General features: G+C 38.3%; 1 protein-coding gene across 1 annotated transcript in view; it reads right to left on the bottom strand.

The window, feature by feature from the left end:
• loxhd1b (lipoxygenase homology PLAT domains 1b) overlaps positions 1-18,756 on the bottom strand; it is a gene marked incomplete at its 5' end in the record, with an annotated part of 58,553 nt that overhangs the window by 21,943 nt on the left and 17,854 nt on the right. The window contains 15 exons of the mRNA XM_084138534.1: positions 1,124-1,288; positions 3,588-3,716; positions 3,820-3,924; positions 4,393-4,538; positions 5,261-5,391; positions 7,703-7,854; positions 8,333-8,645; positions 9,502-9,662; positions 10,569-10,761; positions 11,235-11,431; positions 15,192-15,268; positions 15,347-15,507; positions 16,750-16,904; positions 18,228-18,363; positions 18,443-18,529. Of these exons, the coding sequence (XP_083994660.1) occupies positions 1,124-1,288; positions 3,588-3,716; positions 3,820-3,924; positions 4,393-4,538; positions 5,261-5,391; positions 7,703-7,854; positions 8,333-8,645; positions 9,502-9,662; positions 10,569-10,761; positions 11,235-11,431; positions 15,192-15,268; positions 15,347-15,507; positions 16,750-16,904; positions 18,228-18,363; positions 18,443-18,529 (2,308 nt within the window). The remainder of the gene's footprint in view (positions 1-1,123; positions 1,289-3,587; positions 3,717-3,819; positions 3,925-4,392; positions 4,539-5,260; positions 5,392-7,702; positions 7,855-8,332; positions 8,646-9,501; positions 9,663-10,568; positions 10,762-11,234; positions 11,432-15,191; positions 15,269-15,346; positions 15,508-16,749; positions 16,905-18,227; positions 18,364-18,442; positions 18,530-18,756) is intronic.

The raw sequence follows: 18,756 nt of genomic DNA, 5'->3' as shown, positions 1-18,756 counted from the left end.
AAATTAAAATTTCGATTCCTCTTATCGATTCCTTTGTGTGCATTTCAATATGACTTTAAACCATTCAAGCGCTGGACGACTCACAGAAAATGTGCTTTTAATGTGATTTTAAACCATTCAACTGTTTTCTGTGCTGCAGGCGTGTAACAGTATATTGGATCAGTGCAGCTCTTAAAGTGACAGCAGCCTAATATTCCTGCTGCCGTCTCTATAGTAATAATAATAATAATAATACATTTTATTTGAAAGCGCATTTCTGAGTACTCAAAGACACTTTACATAGAAAAAATCATAAAAGCAGCAGGAACAACATCAAATATAAAAAAAAAAATGTTTACTTACAAAAGTTACATTTAACTAATGTAAAATGTTACATTAGTAACACTAATATTCCTGCTGCCGTCTCTATAGTAACACTAATCAAACAACAAAAGACAAAGAGAAAGAAACTCATTCTTGACTGAATAACTTATGTAACTATATTTGTAATGTATATTTTATTTATAAAGTGCAGTTATTTTTTCATTTGATTACAGTTTCTGTAATGGAATACCCGAAAATCTTAAACCACTGTTAATTTCAATCGTATATTTGTTCAGCTGTATTTATTTGTTGCGATTGCTAATTTTTTATTTGTTCTTTTTTAATTACTGAGTGTTTACTTGTATTAAATAATAACTTGAAATGTGTTATAGTTCAGCTAGTTTTTTTTTTCTATGGTATTTTTAAACCACAGGCAAAAGTTCCTTTGCATAAGTGCTTTTAGACTATTGAATTTTGTTCATGATATTCAGCTACAATTAAATGTTTTGCAATAAGGCTTTTATTACCATACTGGAACCGAAATTAGGAATCGATAAGAATCGATAGGCAGAATCAAAATAGGAATCGTTGAAATTCAAATGATACCCAATCCTAGAAGAAAGTCATTTTTTGCAGTGCATCTGTTTCTAATAGGGATATGTCACAATATATCGACATAATATTGTATTGTGAGTTCAGTATCGTGATATGTATCGAACTGTGACATGAGGGTATCGTTACACCCCTATCGTTTCTAATCAGCTGAACAGTGTTAATGGAAGCAAAGGACGAGTAAATGAATATCTTTCTCGTCTCTTACATGGCGTGTAAAGCTCAGTCTGCAGCTCGGCGGGATACAGATCTCGGACGATGGCTCCGTCATCTTCTCCTCGGTCCAGCCAGCGTCCGCATGGGAAGCGAAGTCTCTGTCCTTGAGAAGGAGCGTCAATCTCCACCCAGTCCAGGAACCAACCCGCCGAGCCTCCTGAAAAACACACACATCCGTGATACCGGCCGGCATGTTCCCGGGATACTCCAGTCATGCTTTAGCCAGAAGTGCAAAGAGTAATATGTATATAAATAAATAAAATATAAATAAAATGAACTAAATCAATAACTTTTTTACAATGGAAATGAACCATCACTGAACTTACTTAAGCTGGACTGTGACGCCATTTTCTTCTAGACAAACTTTGTTGCATTATTTTCCTGTTATCTCTGTAAAGCTGCTTTGAAACATTCTGTGTTGTAAAAAACACTATATAAATAAATGTGACTTGACTTGACATTTGTTAAAGTGCATTTAAGATGCAGATGGAAGACCAGTCAGTGCAAATATAACGGGTACATACACATAATATTTCAGATGATATCTTCAGCTTAAAGTCTTAATTTGATCTCAGTTTCTCCTCACTGTTGTCTAGGAACGTTAGAGGTTCATTTGTGATGTATTTCCTTTGTGTTGATGATGTACAACAAGAACAACAGTGGCCATTAAGAGCGTTTCTGTAAAGTTGCCAGGCAAACTAACACCAGACAGGTGACGAACGGTTTGCAAGCAGTCGAGCGAATCCTGTCTGATTCAATCCCAGCTGTCACTCTCTCCTCAAGTCCTGCTGGGAGGTTCGTATTTACGAGTTGGGAAGTCGGAGCAAGATGGCAGAGCACCTTCTCTTAAAGGGCTCCTTGATTATGATTTCACTTTTTTAACTTTTTTTTATGTTGCTGTTTGAGTATAAACAACATCTGCAAAGTTCAATGCAAAGGGAGATATTTCTTTACAGATATAGCTCTTTAAGGACTACAACAAAAGGCTGGAAGGAACTACAAAAAGCTTCTTCCTGGGTTGGTGACATCACAAACCTTAAAATTTACATAAACCCCGCCCCCGGGAACACAGAGGTGAGGCCATGTTGGGCTGCTTTAGAGAAGAGGAAGAGTTGCTGTCACTGTTTTTTACACCCCGGAAAAAGTTTGCCCTAACTTAAGGCTGATGAACTTAGAGAGGTTAAAATATAATTTAACACTGTTCCTGAACATTATAACCTCAACATTTGTCTGTGCGCTGCACATTTTACCGAGAACAGCTTCCAGAAGAGAGTATATACAGGCTATACGCACAAAAGCTTCTCCTGAGAGACGGAGCCGTTCACATTTTGTCGGGACAATCTGTTTTTTATGGATCAAAACTTGTAAGTATGTCTTATTAATTGTAGTTGTGTTTTCTATTAACAGTTTCAATTATAAGCTTTATGTAGTTGCTATGATGTAAACGAAAGGCAAAGCTTTGCCTCCGCTCGCCTGCTAACTAACAATACAGTACTGATGTAGTGTTTACTGGAGCTTTTGTAAGAATGTTCACCAGCCCTTAGGAAAATTAACCATAATTTTGTGATTACTGTTTGTATTAGCATAGTTTTCCGACAAATATGATTAAATGGTGGATAGCATTAGAGAATAAATATTAGATATTTCTATATCTTTCTTCTATTTCTATAAGAAAATGACATAAAAAAACATACCACTCTGAAACGTCCTGTGAAATCCGTGCTTGAAATCCGTTCAGCACGATCCTCTTGTTTGTTAACATTGTCAGGGTCTGAATCGGGCTCGAAATGGTTTGGAATTGACGCCATGGTTAATATTTACATCTGAGCAGAGCTCGCGGTTATGAAGGGGCGGGACATTTCCCGAACACACGCTAAGCGCTGTCAATCACATCACACTGGGCCAGCTAACCAATCACAGCACATTTCGTATTTCAGAAGGAGGAGCTTCAGAACGACGCGTTCAACCAGACTGGGGAGAGAGGAGCTGTAATAATGTAAAATATGTGAAAAATAATGCGTTTTTTGAAACAATCAAGCATGAAAACATATTCTAGTACACTCCAAAAACAAAATCAAGACTTCGCAAGTTTTTCCAACTCTACTTCTAGAAAATGAAGAACAAAGAATGTGCATCAGGTGTGTTTTGCTTTTTTATGTTTTAATTAACTTATGAAGCCACTGCAAACTTTATCGTTACATATTATATTGATGCACTGCTATTATATTTTGTGCAGGCAATTAGTTTATTTTGTTGTAAATAAAAAAGCCTGAGAATGTAATTTGTTAAAAACCTACATGTAGTAACACACGTTTCTCACTAACCCTTGTAAACTCGTAAATCCCAAGCTTCCCACTGGTATTTCCGACTTCGTGGAGCGCGATCAACTCGTAAACACGATCTTTCCGACATGACATGAACGCACCATCATGTGCTGTCGCTCACGTGTCACTCACCTCCTTCATCATGGCCGATTCTCAGTTTCTGGAGTTCTCCGAGATCTACGGCCTCCACGGTGAACTCGTCGATCATTCCCTTCTCAAACTTGTTTTTGTGTGATTTAGAGGCTTTCAGGTTGATGATTCCTGTTCATTTAATGTGAGAAGAAACCGAGAAAAGCCATTTAAATGATCAGAGGACGGTGTGAGGAACAGTTTCAGTATTTAACAGAAGTGTGTGTTTCGTCACCTGTGTCGTCATTCTCTCCAAACAGGATCGCAAACACATTGGCGTCTGTTCCTGCATGTTTCTTCTCTCCTGTCTTGATCCTCAGCGTGTATGTTGTCGACATCGCTACAAACAAAAAATACGGAGAAGAAATAAAAAATTAAATAATCACTTTATCAGATAGACAAAACTGGTCACAGTTAATTATATTTGCAGTTGATAAATATGATTTCTGTCTAGTTTTCCAAAACAAATATCTTGATTTTTCTTCTGGGAACAAACACGTCACAATATTCCTCATTTAAATAATTAATACGCTGGATAAAGGGGCGGAGCCTGGTTGAGTTAGGTAGTAGTGTGTTAAACTAGTGGTTATGGTAAGAGGCGGGACATTTCCCAAACACACTTGACCAATCACAACACACTGATCCAGCCGACCAATCAGAGCACAGTGTGCTTTTCAGAAGGAGGAGCTTCATAGAGACAGGAAGTAAACAGAGCGTTACTGACAGACTGGGAAAAGAGGAGCCGCAACAATGGACAATATGAGGAAATAATGCATGATTAGTAAAGCCAAAAAACTGTTTCTTTCACCTTTCTGCTCCAATCCCAGTGTGGCCCCGGACTCCTCTTCATCCTCGTCCTTCCTCATGAAGGCCTCATCCACAGGGACGAGCTCTCGGGCAATCTGACCATCATCTTCATCAACCGCTAACCAGCGATTACAGGGGAAGTAATACCTGCAGCGTAACCCGATATGAAGCTGTGAGATGCATTCATGGCCGTTCTGTGTATCGTGACCAGGGTTTAAAATTAACACCCGCAAACCCGCCAAATGCAGGTAAAAATCAACTGTGGCGGGAAACGCTGTCAGATCACGAGCCAATCCGGCGTGTTTACTCGCTTTGCTGGGTAGTTAGTGTAAGCCACGAAATCTGTGCAGATTTAGCGCAAATACTCGTGAGTCATCATGATTTATTAAATACAGCGTATTGCACAGAATCTGATCATATCTGGCTTGAACACACACGTCACTAAGCAACAAATAACGGTGCGCTTTTTTTCATTTGCATTGAAGCAATAGCATTAGGTTAACAGAAAAGACATTGTGCTGTATTGATCTTTCCACATAAAACACATTTTTGGTGAAAAGGATGAGGATGAAAGAGGAAAGGATGAGATGCTGGATGACAGGATTTTGTTTGAATAACAAATTAATGTATGAAATCCACATTTTATTTAATATATATATATTATATACAGTTAATCTGGTTTATTTCTTTTTTCTTTTCTTTTTTTTGGCTAGTAGAAGTTCTGAATAGCCGGTAACTTAAATATTTAGTAGCCAAATTAGCCGGTGAGTGAAAAAGTTCATTTCAAACCCTGATCGTGACGGTACGTGTCACAACTAGCGCTTCAACACAATAGACTCATGAATAATTGGACGCGTGGCTGAACTCACGTGGTGTCGTCTTTAGTGTCCATGATCTCCACCCGGTCCAGGTACCAGGCCGACTGATGGCTGTTATCGTGCCGGATCCTCAGTTTCTTCAGCGTCCCGAGATCCACGGCTGTGATGGAGAACATGTCCTCCTGTGTGTCAAAGCAACAGATGACCATCAGGCCACAAATGAATATGTTTTGGAAAGATTGTACAAGTTTTGTTGCAACTTAAGTTGGTTTCCATGCAATGTGTCAAAAATCTACATTTGAAAAAAAGTTATTTTCTTCTTCACGCTTTCCAGCACAAATATCGAAACATTCTTAGATCAAGATACATTTACTGACTGATGATATTAAGACTGTAAAATTAATCAAAATGAAGTGAGTTTGTGCTTAAAACAAGAACAAATATCTGCCAATGGAGTCAGAAAAATAAACTTAATTCAAAGGGAAAACCAATCTTCTGTTTTAAATATAGATAATAATCATAAATGTTTCTTGAGCTGCAAATCATCATATTAGAGTGATTTCTGAAGGATCATGTGACACTGAAGACTGGAGTAATGATGCTGAAAATTCAGCTTTGATCACAGGAATAAATTACACTTTACTATATATTCACATAGAGAACAGATGATTTACATTACAATAATATTTCACATTTTTTACAGTATTTTTGATCAAATAAATGCAGCCGTGGCGAGCAGAAGAGACTCTTCAAAGATTTTGACTTGTAAATTTGACTTGCGCCACTCCTGTTCAACCTGTACATGCTTCCAATGAGCCAAATAATGAGAAAGAACCAGATCTCTTCCCACAGCTCTGCAGACGACACACAGATCTACTTTAGCCCTATCGCCGAACGATTACAGCCCCAATGACTCCCTGTGCCGATGCATTGATGAAGTCAACAGTTGGATGTGTCAAAACTTTCTTCAGTTAAACAGACAAAACTGAAGTCATTGCGTTTGGAAACAAAGATGAAGTTCTCAAGGTGAACGCATACCTTCACTCTAGGGGTCAAGGGGTCAGGAATCTCGGTGTGACACTAGAGTCAGACCTTAGTTTCAGTAGTCATGTCAAAGCAATAACTAAATCAGCAGACTATCATCTGAAAAATATTGCAAGAATTAGATGCTTTGTTTCCAGACAAGACTTAGAGAAACTTGTTCATGCTTTCATCACCAGCAGGGTGTATTACTGTAATGGACTTTCCCAAAAACACCATAAGACAGTGTCAGCTCATACAGAACGCTGAGCAGAACCAGAACATATGAGCACATCACACCAGTCCTCAGGTCTTTACACTGGCTCCCAGTTACATTTAGGATTGATTTTAAAGTATTATTACTGGTATATAAATCATTCAATGGCCTAGGACCTCAATATATTGCAGATATGCTCACTGAATATAAACCCAACAGATCACTCAGATCACTAGGATCATATCAGCTAGAAATACCAAGGGTTCACTCTAAGCATGGCGAGTCGGCTTTAGCTATTATGCTGGACCAGCTTCCAGAGGAGATCAGACGTGCTCCTACAGTCACTTTCACATCCAGACTCAAAACACATCTGTGCATTTACTGAATGAGCACTGTGCCGCTGTTCGTCCGACTGTTTGTACTGTATTTTATTTTATTTTTCTAAACTGTTTTAATTATTCTTATTTCTTTTTATTATTTTAATTTCTTCTATGTAAAGCACTTTGAATTGCCATTGTGTATGAAATGTGCTATATAAATAAACTTGCCTTGCCTAAATAGTCACTAGAAGTAGACATATTTTTTAGTAATTGTTTTGGTATGATTGCTTTTATTTTAAATCGTTTTAATTTCATGTTTTTATGATTTAATTATTTCTTCTTTTTTTTAAATGTGAAAGTGTTTTATTTGGTTAGTGATTGTTTATTTATTAATTTAATTTCAGTTAATTTATGATTTCAATTATTTTGTGTCTGTGCAGCCAGTTTGGAAAATAAAAATATATACAACACAATAGAAATAAATGGGAATTATAAAAATTTCTCACATATTATACATATTTCATTCTCTGACAAGCTTTAATAGATGTTTTTTTTTCTGTTTTTACATGTCCGATCCCGCCCGAGTCGCAGCTTTTGTACCTTTTTTCTGTCTTTTTTTGTCAAACTGCATGGAAACACCAGTTTCATCCCAGTTTTGAGGTCGACAGGAGGCTCACCCTGATGAAAACACTGATGTCTGTGAAGCTGGCCTTGATTCAGAGCCGCATATTCGATGTGTGCGCTGAATAATAGATGTGCTGACATTAACAGATGAGTAAGTCTATACGCCGACATCGACTGTGAATAACACGAGGGATGGTGTCAGATTCAGCGGTCCGCGCTCGAACTTGTTCAGGTGTGTGGACTTCCTCAGGCGTCGCTCGCTGGTGTGTGTGTGTGTGTGTGTGTGTGTGTGTGAGTGTGTGTGAATTTCACCTGTCCGCGCTCGAACTTGTTGACGTGGTTGGACTTCCTCAGGCGTCGCTCGCCGGTGTCTCCGTTCTCTCCGTACACGTTGATGAAAACATTGGCATCAGATCCGGACCCCATCATGTTCCCCGTGAACACACTCACCTCATACGTGTTTTCTGAGGCACAAAGAGATATGAGTGTGTGAATGTGTGTTTGTGTGTGTGTGTGTATATGAGTGTGTGTGTGTGAGTGTGTGTGTGTGTGTGTGTGTGATGGGTAGGTTTAGGGGTTGGGTTAGTGTGTGTGTGTGTGTGTGTGTGTGTACTTGTACAACTCTCTTTGTGAGGGCCAGTTTGAGTGTTAGCCCACTGGAGTGAGGACAGAGAGAGTAAAGCGAGGACATGTTGGCCGGTCCTCAGTTTCTGAGAGCCTTTAAAGGCCTGTTTGAGGGTCAAGACTTGGTTTTAGGGATAAGGTTATAATGAGGTTAAGGGTCGGTTTAGGGTCAGGGGTCGGGTTAGGCACTTAGTTGTGATGGGTAAGGTTAGGGTAAGCGGCTAGAGATTGCATTGTGTCAATGAATGTCCTCATAAAGATAGATGTACAAGAATGTGTGTGTGTGTGTGTGTGTGTGTGTGTGTGTGTGTGTGTTACCCTCCAGCTCCTCGTTCTCCTCAGGCAGAAGCTCCACCACAGTCTCTCCGTCCTCCTCATCCGCCGCCAGCCATCGATCGCAGGGGAATCTGTGTGTCACAACCACCTCTCGCATCTCTTCCTCCTCCTCCTCTTCCTCTTCCTCCTTCTTCTTCTTCTTCTTCTTCTTCTTGTCTTCCTTCTTCCCTTTGGGCACCATGGCCATGACCAGACGCTTGACCTCCACCCAGTCCAGAAACCATCCCGATCCGATGCCGGAGCCATCGTTGCTAATGCGGATCTTGAAGATCTTCCCCACCTCTTTAGCTTCAATCTGATGATGATGATGATGATGACGGTTAGACATCGACATTACTTTAATATAAGAACAAAGTAAAACACGTTCTAAAAAATATTTAAATCATAAAAACTGTTTTTTAAATAAATTTAAAAATTAAACACAAATGTATTCAATAATCTAATATGAAATTGAAATAAACCCTTTTAAAATATACATTAAACATAAATAATAAAAGTGTCAAATTAAAATAATTAAAAAATAAAAACACAATAAAACACTTACTCAATAAATATCATAAAAATATATAAATAAATAAATAATTTAAAAATAAAAACAATTCAAATAAAAATTAAAGAATAATAAATAAATAAAAACGTAATAAAATGGAATGAAATAAAAAAAATGAATGATATCATAAGTGTAAAATAAAAAATAAAAATAAATAATTTAATAAACTCTTAAAATAAAACCAATCCAGATTTTTTTTTAAAATAAAACCCTTACTGAAAATTAAAATAAATAAAAATATTTAAATAAAAACAATCAAAAAAACACTTTCTAAATAAACAATTGTAAAAAAAAAAAAAAAAAATTACTAAAAATGCATGAAATTGTAATTTTTATTTAACTAAAATGCTTAAAAAAACACTTCCTTAAAAAAGATCAAATATTTGTTTTGTTTCCTTGCATGTCGTATGAGCATTAAGCGACACCAAAGAAGAACCGTGAACATGCAGATGTGTTCAGAAATTATTGAAAATATTAACTAATTAATAATAGCTCAAAGATCTTCAGTCTCGGATCCATTGGTTTAACTCGATGAATTATGACTAGATGTGTCTTTAACATCCAGCATGTGCAAACACTGATAGTCAGACAATAACATTACCTTGAATATCTCTGTTGTTCCTCTTTCAAAGTTATTTGACCTGCTGCCGAGATTCAGCACCTCCGTCTTCCCCTGATCTCCGTAAATCTGGATGAAGACATTCGCGTTTGTGCCGCCGGCGAAGACGTCGCCCGTCACCACCGTGATCTCATAGTTAATCACTATACGACAAGAGGACATCTCAGAAACAACAACAGCCGAGCACAACATATGATACATTAATTAAACCATAAAAATGTGAATAATTATAATAAATTAAAAAAATAACTAAACTAATAAAATCAAACAAAACAAAACTTACTCAAATTAATTAAATCATTAAATTTGTAAAAAAAAAAAAAAAATAAACAATCAAAATTGAACAATTACTAAAAGTGTGAAATTGAACAAATATGAAATTAAAATGAATCATTTTTAAATTAATTCAAATAAAACACTTATTAAAATGATTAAATAATAAAAATGTAAAATAAAATCAACCAAAATTAAACACTTACTAAAAATGTATCTAAACATAAAGTATGAAACTGAAATAAATTATTTTAAAATAAAATAAATTAAAATAAAACACTTGATTTCCTTTCTTGATTTAATTTTTAAATTCTGTATTTTACATTTTCTATGATTTAATTAATCAAAATAAAACACACACAAAATTGGATAATTTTAAAATACAACCAAATCAAAATAAAACACTTTTTAAAATCAATTAAGTAAAAAAATTTAAATTAAATTAATACAATTAAAATGGGTAATTTAGAAATTAAATATATAAAAAACTTATTGTTGCTTTCCCCTTATTTATATTTATTGGCATTGTTATTTATTTTTAATAATGTTATTGATGATACGTATGGTGACCTTGAGTGATTTGAAAGGCGCCTTAAATAAAATGCATTATTATTATTATTAAAAATATATATATTATTAATCATTAAAAAACTCAAATGAACTAAAAAGGAATTAAATAATAAAAAAATACATTTGAAAAGGTCAAAATAAAACACTTCCTAAAATGAATTAACTCATAAAAGTGTAAAACTGAACTAAACCGCGACAGTGTTTACATTGTTCGAGCTCCAGTATTTCACTGGGGTAAATCTCCACCTCCGTCTTCCCATCAGCCTCGTCTCGGCACAGCCAGCGGTGACTCGGGAACATGTAGTGATTCCCGTGATTGGGAACCATGATCTGAACGCTGTCCAGAAACCAGCCGGCGCGCATCCCTTCGTTAGTGTGACCAATCAGGAGCCGGTTGATCTGCATTCAACAACATCTTCATAAGTTTAAAGTGCTCCCATTATGCTATTGTAAAGCTTCCTAGTGTTCTTCTAAAGGTCTCCTATAACAGATTTAAATGCATGCAAAGTCAAAAAACACCTCATAATCTCTCACTGCAGCATCAGCTCTTTTCTCTCAGTGTCTGAAACGCTTCGATTGAAGATTCAGTCTCTCTAAGCTCCGCCTCTCTGAGAGCTACTCTGCTCTGATTGGTCAGAAACCAAACGCTCATTACCATATCTGAATCTCAGCTCTTGATCACAGTGAGAGGACGTGAGACTGGAATTAATGAGTGCAGTTCAGAATCGACTTTCTTTTTGGGAGACAAAAACTCCATTTATATTCTAATATATCACATTTCACACTGCATGACACGTCATATCCCAAAAAGCATAATATGGGCACTTTAATAATGTGTGTTTGTGTGTTTGTGGTATGAGGGCGACACACACCTGCCCGATGTCCACAGTGTCGACGGTGAAAACATCCACGCGTCCCGTCTCGAAGTAGTTGCGCAGGTTGTTGTCGGAAACCACGAGCATCATCCTGCTGGTGTCTCCCTTCTCACCGTATAACTTCACGAACACTTTAGAGTCTGAACTTCCTCCGCTGACGTTTCCCGTCTTCACTGCGATGTGATAACTGACGTCTGAGAACAGGCACAAGCTAGTGAGCGTTCCTTCCATGAACTCGAAATCTGATCTGTGTGCTGAATTCTGGGTTCCCTTTCGAAAGGGAACTCGCACTACGTTGATGACACTTTGGAGAACGCCTCCGCGTAAACCGGTGTCTGAAACCCTTATCTAATCACTGCAATCCTATTGGCCGGCGACAGCCTATGATGTCACTACTAGTGCGACCCGGAAGTAGATAAGGGGCGCCTAGAGAACGTCAACAACTTATCGTCTGAAGGGACTGTTTTGTTTGTACGCTTCAACCTGAAAACATCAAAAAGGCTTGTGAAAAACACTTCCGTGTCTAAGATATTTGACATCTGATGACACACACAACTTGTGCGTTTATTGTTAGGGCTCACGATCAGTTCCTGAGGGATCTGCTTGTGCCAACTGTGAGTTTCCACTGAGAAAACTCCACTCTCGTCTGCCCTCTTCTCGAGGAACTAACATTCTCTGATCCGGCAGCGAGTGCTCTGCTGGATATAAAAACAACCAGCCCAAGAGAGCAGGAGATGCTGATGAGGGTGAAGAGGATTTACAACCCGAACCCTCACATCCACCCTGACCCCTGAGTTGTGAGTGTTATGTAACGTCCATTCTTGCCCGATTTACACAGCGCGCATTCATCACCATCCGCGTACAAACTACGCTGATGTTGAGGGGATGCACAAACACGGGTATGTGTCGATGCCCCAATTGACGAGATGTTTGCGAACTGTCTTGCGGCTGGAGAGGCACCGACACTAAGTGCTCCGGCCCTGCCTTTTAAGCCATAAAAAAGAGAAAGTCGTGCTTAAATGGCAGGGCATACGTGGCGGCGGGTCTGGCTGGTGATGCCTTGCACGCAATGGCAAAGTGTTGCAAGCACACCAGGCTGATCTGCTGACAGATTTGGACAGCATAACACTGCGGTCTGAATCTGCGCTTCTTGCACCAGCCCTGAGGCTGGACCCATGATGAGTTATTCCTTCAATTTGACGAGTTCCTTTGCCCATATAATCTTTAAGCTAATAAGGTTAAGCGTATTTGGCTTGCTGTCCGCAGTGGAGGGGCTCGAGGAAGCAGCTTCAACTCGAGCTTAGATAAACCCCCCAGTGGGACTGCTAATGATGAGTATGGTAGCAAGATGCCTAAATTATGTTGGTGGAGTTGGGGAGCAAGGTGAGCGGCTGCTTATTTGCCCCAGCAGTTAATTGAAAGATTAGATGGGTTCCTTCCTCCTGAAATTACGTTGTGAACTTCACTTAGGAACCCGCCTGTGGGTCTGGCATCGGGTTTGGTAGTAAGTGTGCTCTTTCGAGCTCTTATGGCTATAGGCCTCCATTTGTGAATGTGGTTTAGGCCATCGCTCTATGGGCAGCAGGTTGAGCTCTGCAGGTCTCCTCCCTTTACGAGAGTTTTGAGTAAGGTTGAACAGTAGACCACGGTTCCCTGTTAGAAAGTAGTATGGGGGTGTTAGGTAGGGTTTTTATAGGATACTGAAATTCCCATATATAGGTAGACTATGCATACCCTTCCCAGAGGCCTCCTCTTGTGTTAGAGTCGGCAGGCTAATGTAGTGGGTAGTGCCATTCTGTAGTAGTGAACAGGTTAGATTTATTATATGGAAAATTCTCTACTGAGGCCACCGCTCTGTCAAGCTCCAGATATAACTACAGAGTCAAGCATTTGGCCCTCGTCGGGACACCTTGATAGCCACCTTATACTAGAGCAGCAGGTCTTCCCTCACTTTGAGAGTCGTTTTGAGATTATAGCTCTGAACTTCAGTCATGTAATATTTGTGTGCCGGCCCTCACGGGGCCGCCTCGATATCTGGCTTAGGCTTAGTAATTAGGAAATTGGTGGTGGTCTGCTAAGCATTCTTGCCTTGAGCCTCTCAGTAACTGAGTGTAGGTTCCTCAGAGCTAGAGCCCATCAGGAGATTTTATTCCTGTAAATCTAGTTTTTCCTAGTACTGGCCTCCTCTTACTACAAGAGTCGTCTAGCCAAGGCCTTTTGCACTAGGTGTAAAAATGCTAGTGGTGTAACAGGGTAGATAGCATAGGTAGCAGGCTATCTTCAAAAAGCCTCCCATGCAGATACCTCATGGTTGTCAGGCCTTTCTCTCAAGAAAGTAATAAGCAGCAAGGCCTCCACCCTTTAGAGCTGAGTATTGTAGCTGGTTTATCCTGCTAGGCCTTAAAATTGAAAAAGGATTTTTTTCCGCTGAGCCCCTTGAATAAAATAATTCAAGTCATAAGGCTGAATGTTGTTGGCCACTTACTGTGGCCTCCATTCCCTTGGGTTTAGTAGAGAATATAAAATCTGTCTTGTAAAAAACACAAGATAATAGGCCTCGACCCTGATACACTTCCCAGGGTCATGCTGATATTACTCCCCTTGTTAGGGTCATTATTTAGAGTACTTTGCTACCCATAGCTCATATGATATCACCCTTCACCACCCAGGCTCAGGTAGACAGATTAGTTACTCCCTTCCACTTGGGATGGTTGAGTACGCTCCCTTAGAGCCGAAGCACTGCCTGGGCTGACGCCCGTGACAGTCGAAGCTGTAGGCCTTACAGTAGGCCTCCCGATAGTCTGGTAGCGTAAGACTGTACTCCCCTTGCTTTAAGGGGTCGATAGCACTTCTGCTGAGTACAGTGCCTGTTGGCAATGTAAACCCAAGAGCTGGAGGCGCTCCCCTTATTAGGGTCCCTTTTAAGAGTGCCCAGCCTCCACTTGGCTTTGAAGCACTGTGTAGATCTAGGATCGAGTAGAGTCACTCCCCTCGTTACCCTGTTTTTTGACGTTTGTCACAGCCATAATTTGGCATGCACTCCCCTCAGCATGGTGGCGTTGGTATATCGTTCCCATAGCGTCAAATCGACGCAGTGCGAGTTCCCTTTCGAAAGGGAACGTCTAGGTTACGACTGTAATCTCTGTTTCCTGAGAACAGGGAACGAGACACTGTGTCTTTCTCCTTGCTGAGGGGGGTTGCCAAACCAAACAGTCCAATCAGACGATAAGTTGTTGACAGACGATAAGTTGTTGATAAGTTGTTGACACGCCCCTTATCTACTTCCGGGTTGCACTAATAGTGACGTCATAGGCTGTCACCGGCCAATAGGATTGCAGTGATTAGATAAGGGTTTCAGACACCGGTTCACGCGGAGGCGTTCTCCAAAGCGTCATCGACGATCGTTCTCAGGGAACAGAGGTTATAGTCGTAACCTAGACGTTTACTCTCGATTGCATGGCTTCCCAAACTGTTTGTTTATAATAGTGAATTAAATGATAAAAATGTCAAATTGAAATAAATGATTTTAAAATAAAATAAACCAGAATAAGACACTTAATAAAAATTACAAATACAAAATTAAATAATAGTAATCAAAATAAAACACAAAAAATTAACAAAATCGAAAAATATAAAATTAAAATAAACAATTTTAAAATAAAAACAATCATAATAAAACACTTACTAAAAATTTATTAAATATTAAACTTCAAAATAACAACAGACAAAATACTAAAGAACACTAAAAAAGATGAAAGTCAAGTGGACGACTTCAGAGAAGAACCGTTCACGTGCAGATGTGCTGTTATATCATTGAAATATTAACATCAAGAAAATATTCTCAGCTCAAAGGGCTTCAGCTGAGAAAAAAAGGTTTGGGAACGCCTGATCTAATGGTTTAATTAGATTATATATGACTAGATGTGCACGTGAAAAGCATCATAAGAAACTCACTGTAAAGTCTTTGTCCGTCTGCGAACGGCACCAGCTCACGAACGATCTGCCCGTCGTCTTCCCCGCGGTCCAACCATCTGCACAGATGAAGACGAGGACATGAGCCGCTTCTGTGTGTTAAAGCACTGATCTGGATGCAAGTTCATGATTGTGACCTGTTGCATGGGAATTCAACGGCCTGTGATTCGGCCTGGCCTTCCTCTCGGATCAGCACTTTATCCAGGAACCATCCGCAGCCACCGCCTCGCCCGTCGTGACCGATCCGAACCCGGCGCACTTGCCCGATCGACACCGCCTCGATGATGAACTCGTCAGCCTGAGACCAAACACAGGACAGCAAAGACGGAAACGTTTTTGCTTAGTATTTTTGCCTTGTTCATGAATCAAGATGCATATACTGGAGAAGACTTGGATAATCAAGACTTCGATAATCAACTCATCAGCCTAGAAACACAGAAGAGCCACAGACTGAATTTTTGGCTTGTTTATGAATCAAGATACATTTACGTATAATTTACTTAAGATATTAAGTCTTGTTTACTGAAAAAAATGTATCAAAATGTTATGCTCAAAACAAGAACAAATCTGCCAATTATGGAGGACCACAAGTGTCACGGAAATAGTAATATTACTATTAATATTAATTAAATTAATAGCTAATTGTGCAATAAAAATTGGCATTATTAAATTTGCTTACTAATTACTTATTTAATCTATACATAAATAGACTAAGTAATGCATTGGCTGATTTTTTAATGGACAATAAAAGTGGTAATTATAAAAAGAATTTATAAATGAAATATTAATCCATCAATAAATGTACAGCATTAAAAATATATTAATGAATACGTAAATAAATATTGGAATTTTAAATTGCATTTTAAATTTTAAATTGTACTCTGTCTGAAATTATCAGTTTTTAATGCGCGGCTCCTTTAAGGCTGTCAGTAAACAGACACTGTTATGATTGGCTAACGCGTCACTGCATTGGAAACAGTATTAACACTCACTCGCTATTGAAAACATTATCCACATAAAACCATAATTTACAGACGAAGCATTATGAAATCATTCACTTATGGTTTGTGATGCAGCTTCTGTCAGATTCAATACAGTCGCTGCATCATCTGTCAATCAAAGTTTATCTGCGAACAAAACAGTCAAATGCTCCGAACAAACATATATTTGCGAATGTCAGCCTTTAAAAGACTGAACGGCAGTGGGCGGGGCCTATGATTGCAGTGGGCGGGGCCTATGGTTCGATGATCTCTAACTATTTGTCGATGTCTTGATCTGGAGGCGGGCATATGCAAATATATATGCCTGTGTGACGTCACAGATCCTGCAATATCAAAACGAGCTGTTTTTGGCGCTTGATTAAATAAATGCATTGTTTATAATGAGGAGGATGTTTTAAGCCTCTTATATGTCAAAAGAACAAGGCAAATTTGAATTCTAATGTCATCACACCTTTAAATCATAAAAATATAACATTAAATTAATTTTAAGATGTGCCGAGAGCGAGTCACTTCAAGATCTCCACAGGAACTGCACTAACGTTGCCCTTCTCAAACTTGTTGACGTTGTTCTTGCAGTTGATTAAAGCGCGCTCGCCCGTGTCTCCCAGATCTCCGATCAGACACAGAAACACATGGGCATCCGTTCCTCCGCCGCTCACGTTCCCCGTGGAGACAGTGACGCGATACTTGATAACTGGAGGAAAACAACACAGATATACATTAGAGAGCAACATGAGGGTTTATATATTCATGTTAGCAACATGCTAAATTATGCTATCAACATGCTAGCAATGTGTTGATTCTTGTTAGCTATTTGTTAAATCATGTTAGCAACATGGTAAATCATGCTGGACATGGTAAATCATACTAACAAACATGCTAAATCATGCTATCAATGTGTTAAATCATGCTACCAACATGTTAGCAATGTGTTATATCAAGTTAGCAAAATGTTAAATCATGTTAACAATGTGCTAAATCATGCTATTAACAAGCTAACAATATGTTAAATCATGCTAGCAACATGTTAAATCTATCTATCTATCTATCTATCTATCTATCTATACTATACCTTTGAATGTTTCAAATGTTTTAAACTTTTTCAAACTTCAAACTTTTTCTAGACAATTTTTCTTAAATCTAGTTTTATATTTACTATTTTATATACATTTTTATGTATAACGTTAGTAAAAATCTAATTCTTCATTGTTTGTTGATGTTCATGTTAGTAGTGCATTAACTAATATTTACAGATCCAACTTTGGAACTTAAAACTGTATTAGTAAATGCTGAAATTACATTTGACTAAGATTAATAAATGCTGTAGAAGTATTGCTTATAAGTTAGTTCATGTTAACTAATATAGTTAACTAATGTTAACAAATGAAATGCATCTTATTGTTGTGTTACAGAATGTATTTTCTGATGTGATTTGACACAAAATGACCAAATCTAAGTGATAAATGAGTTACATAGCCAGAATACATGTTAAATCATGCTAGCAGTGTGCAAAATCATGCTAACAACATGTTAAATCATGCTAGCAACATGCTAAATAATGCTAACAACATGTTAAATCATGCTAGCAACATGTTAAATCATGCTAATAATATGTTAAATCATGCTAGCAACATGCTAAATCATGTTAGCAGTGTGTTATATCATGCTAGCGACATGCTAAATCATGCTAGCAACATGCTAAATAATGCCAACAATGTTAAATCATGCAAGCAACATGCTAAATCATGCTAGCAGTGTGCTATATCATGCTAGCAACATGTTTAATCATGCTAGCAACATGCTAAATCATGCTAACAATATGTTAAATCATGCTAACAAAATGCTAAATAATGCTAGCAACATGCTAATCATGCTAGCAATGTGCTCCAACATGCTTCCAACATGTTAAATCATACTTAGCCAGAACACAGAACCTAACATGTCTAATCTAATAGATTACTTTACTAATGTAACTTGTAATCAGCAACAGACTAGAGTTTGTAATGAATCTTTATACGTGGCAGTGGCTCTGGGATCAGCTCTCCTGTGGCCAAAAGCTCTCGCACAACCTCGTTATCGTCCTCGTTAGTGTCCAGCCAGCGCTCGCAATGGAACTTATACGTTTCCTTCGTTAAAGTTTTCATTATGGATATCTTAGGAGACATAAAGCAGACCATTATTCAGATCATGTCACAGTAAATCACGGTGAAACACTCAATCTCGAGCTCTTACTCGACTCAGATGCCAGCCGGCGAAGGGATTCCTCTTCTCATGCCAGATTCTCAGTTTCGTCAGCTTCCCAAGATCCGGAAGCTCGATCTGACAAATGATGATGAACAAATGATATGCAGATTAGATGGTTTGAACTGCTGAAATGCATTAAGAATGACAATCCATACTGCAACAAATGCATTGTCCTGTCCCTGAAAATATTTTAAAACTAATATTAAACATATTAAAATACCTTTCGTAGTTTGGTCATTTTTATCCAAAACACTAATTTTTCCTTCAAAACACCAGATTTACCATGAATTTGTCGAGCTGGT

Source organism: Abramis brama (assembly GCF_963993115.1).
Source record: "Abramis brama genome assembly, chromosome: 16".
In the NCBI taxonomy this organism is placed as follows: Eukaryota; Metazoa; Chordata; class Actinopteri; order Cypriniformes; family Leuciscidae; genus Abramis; species Abramis brama.
This window is presented reverse-complemented; position numbering and strand designations above follow the sequence as displayed.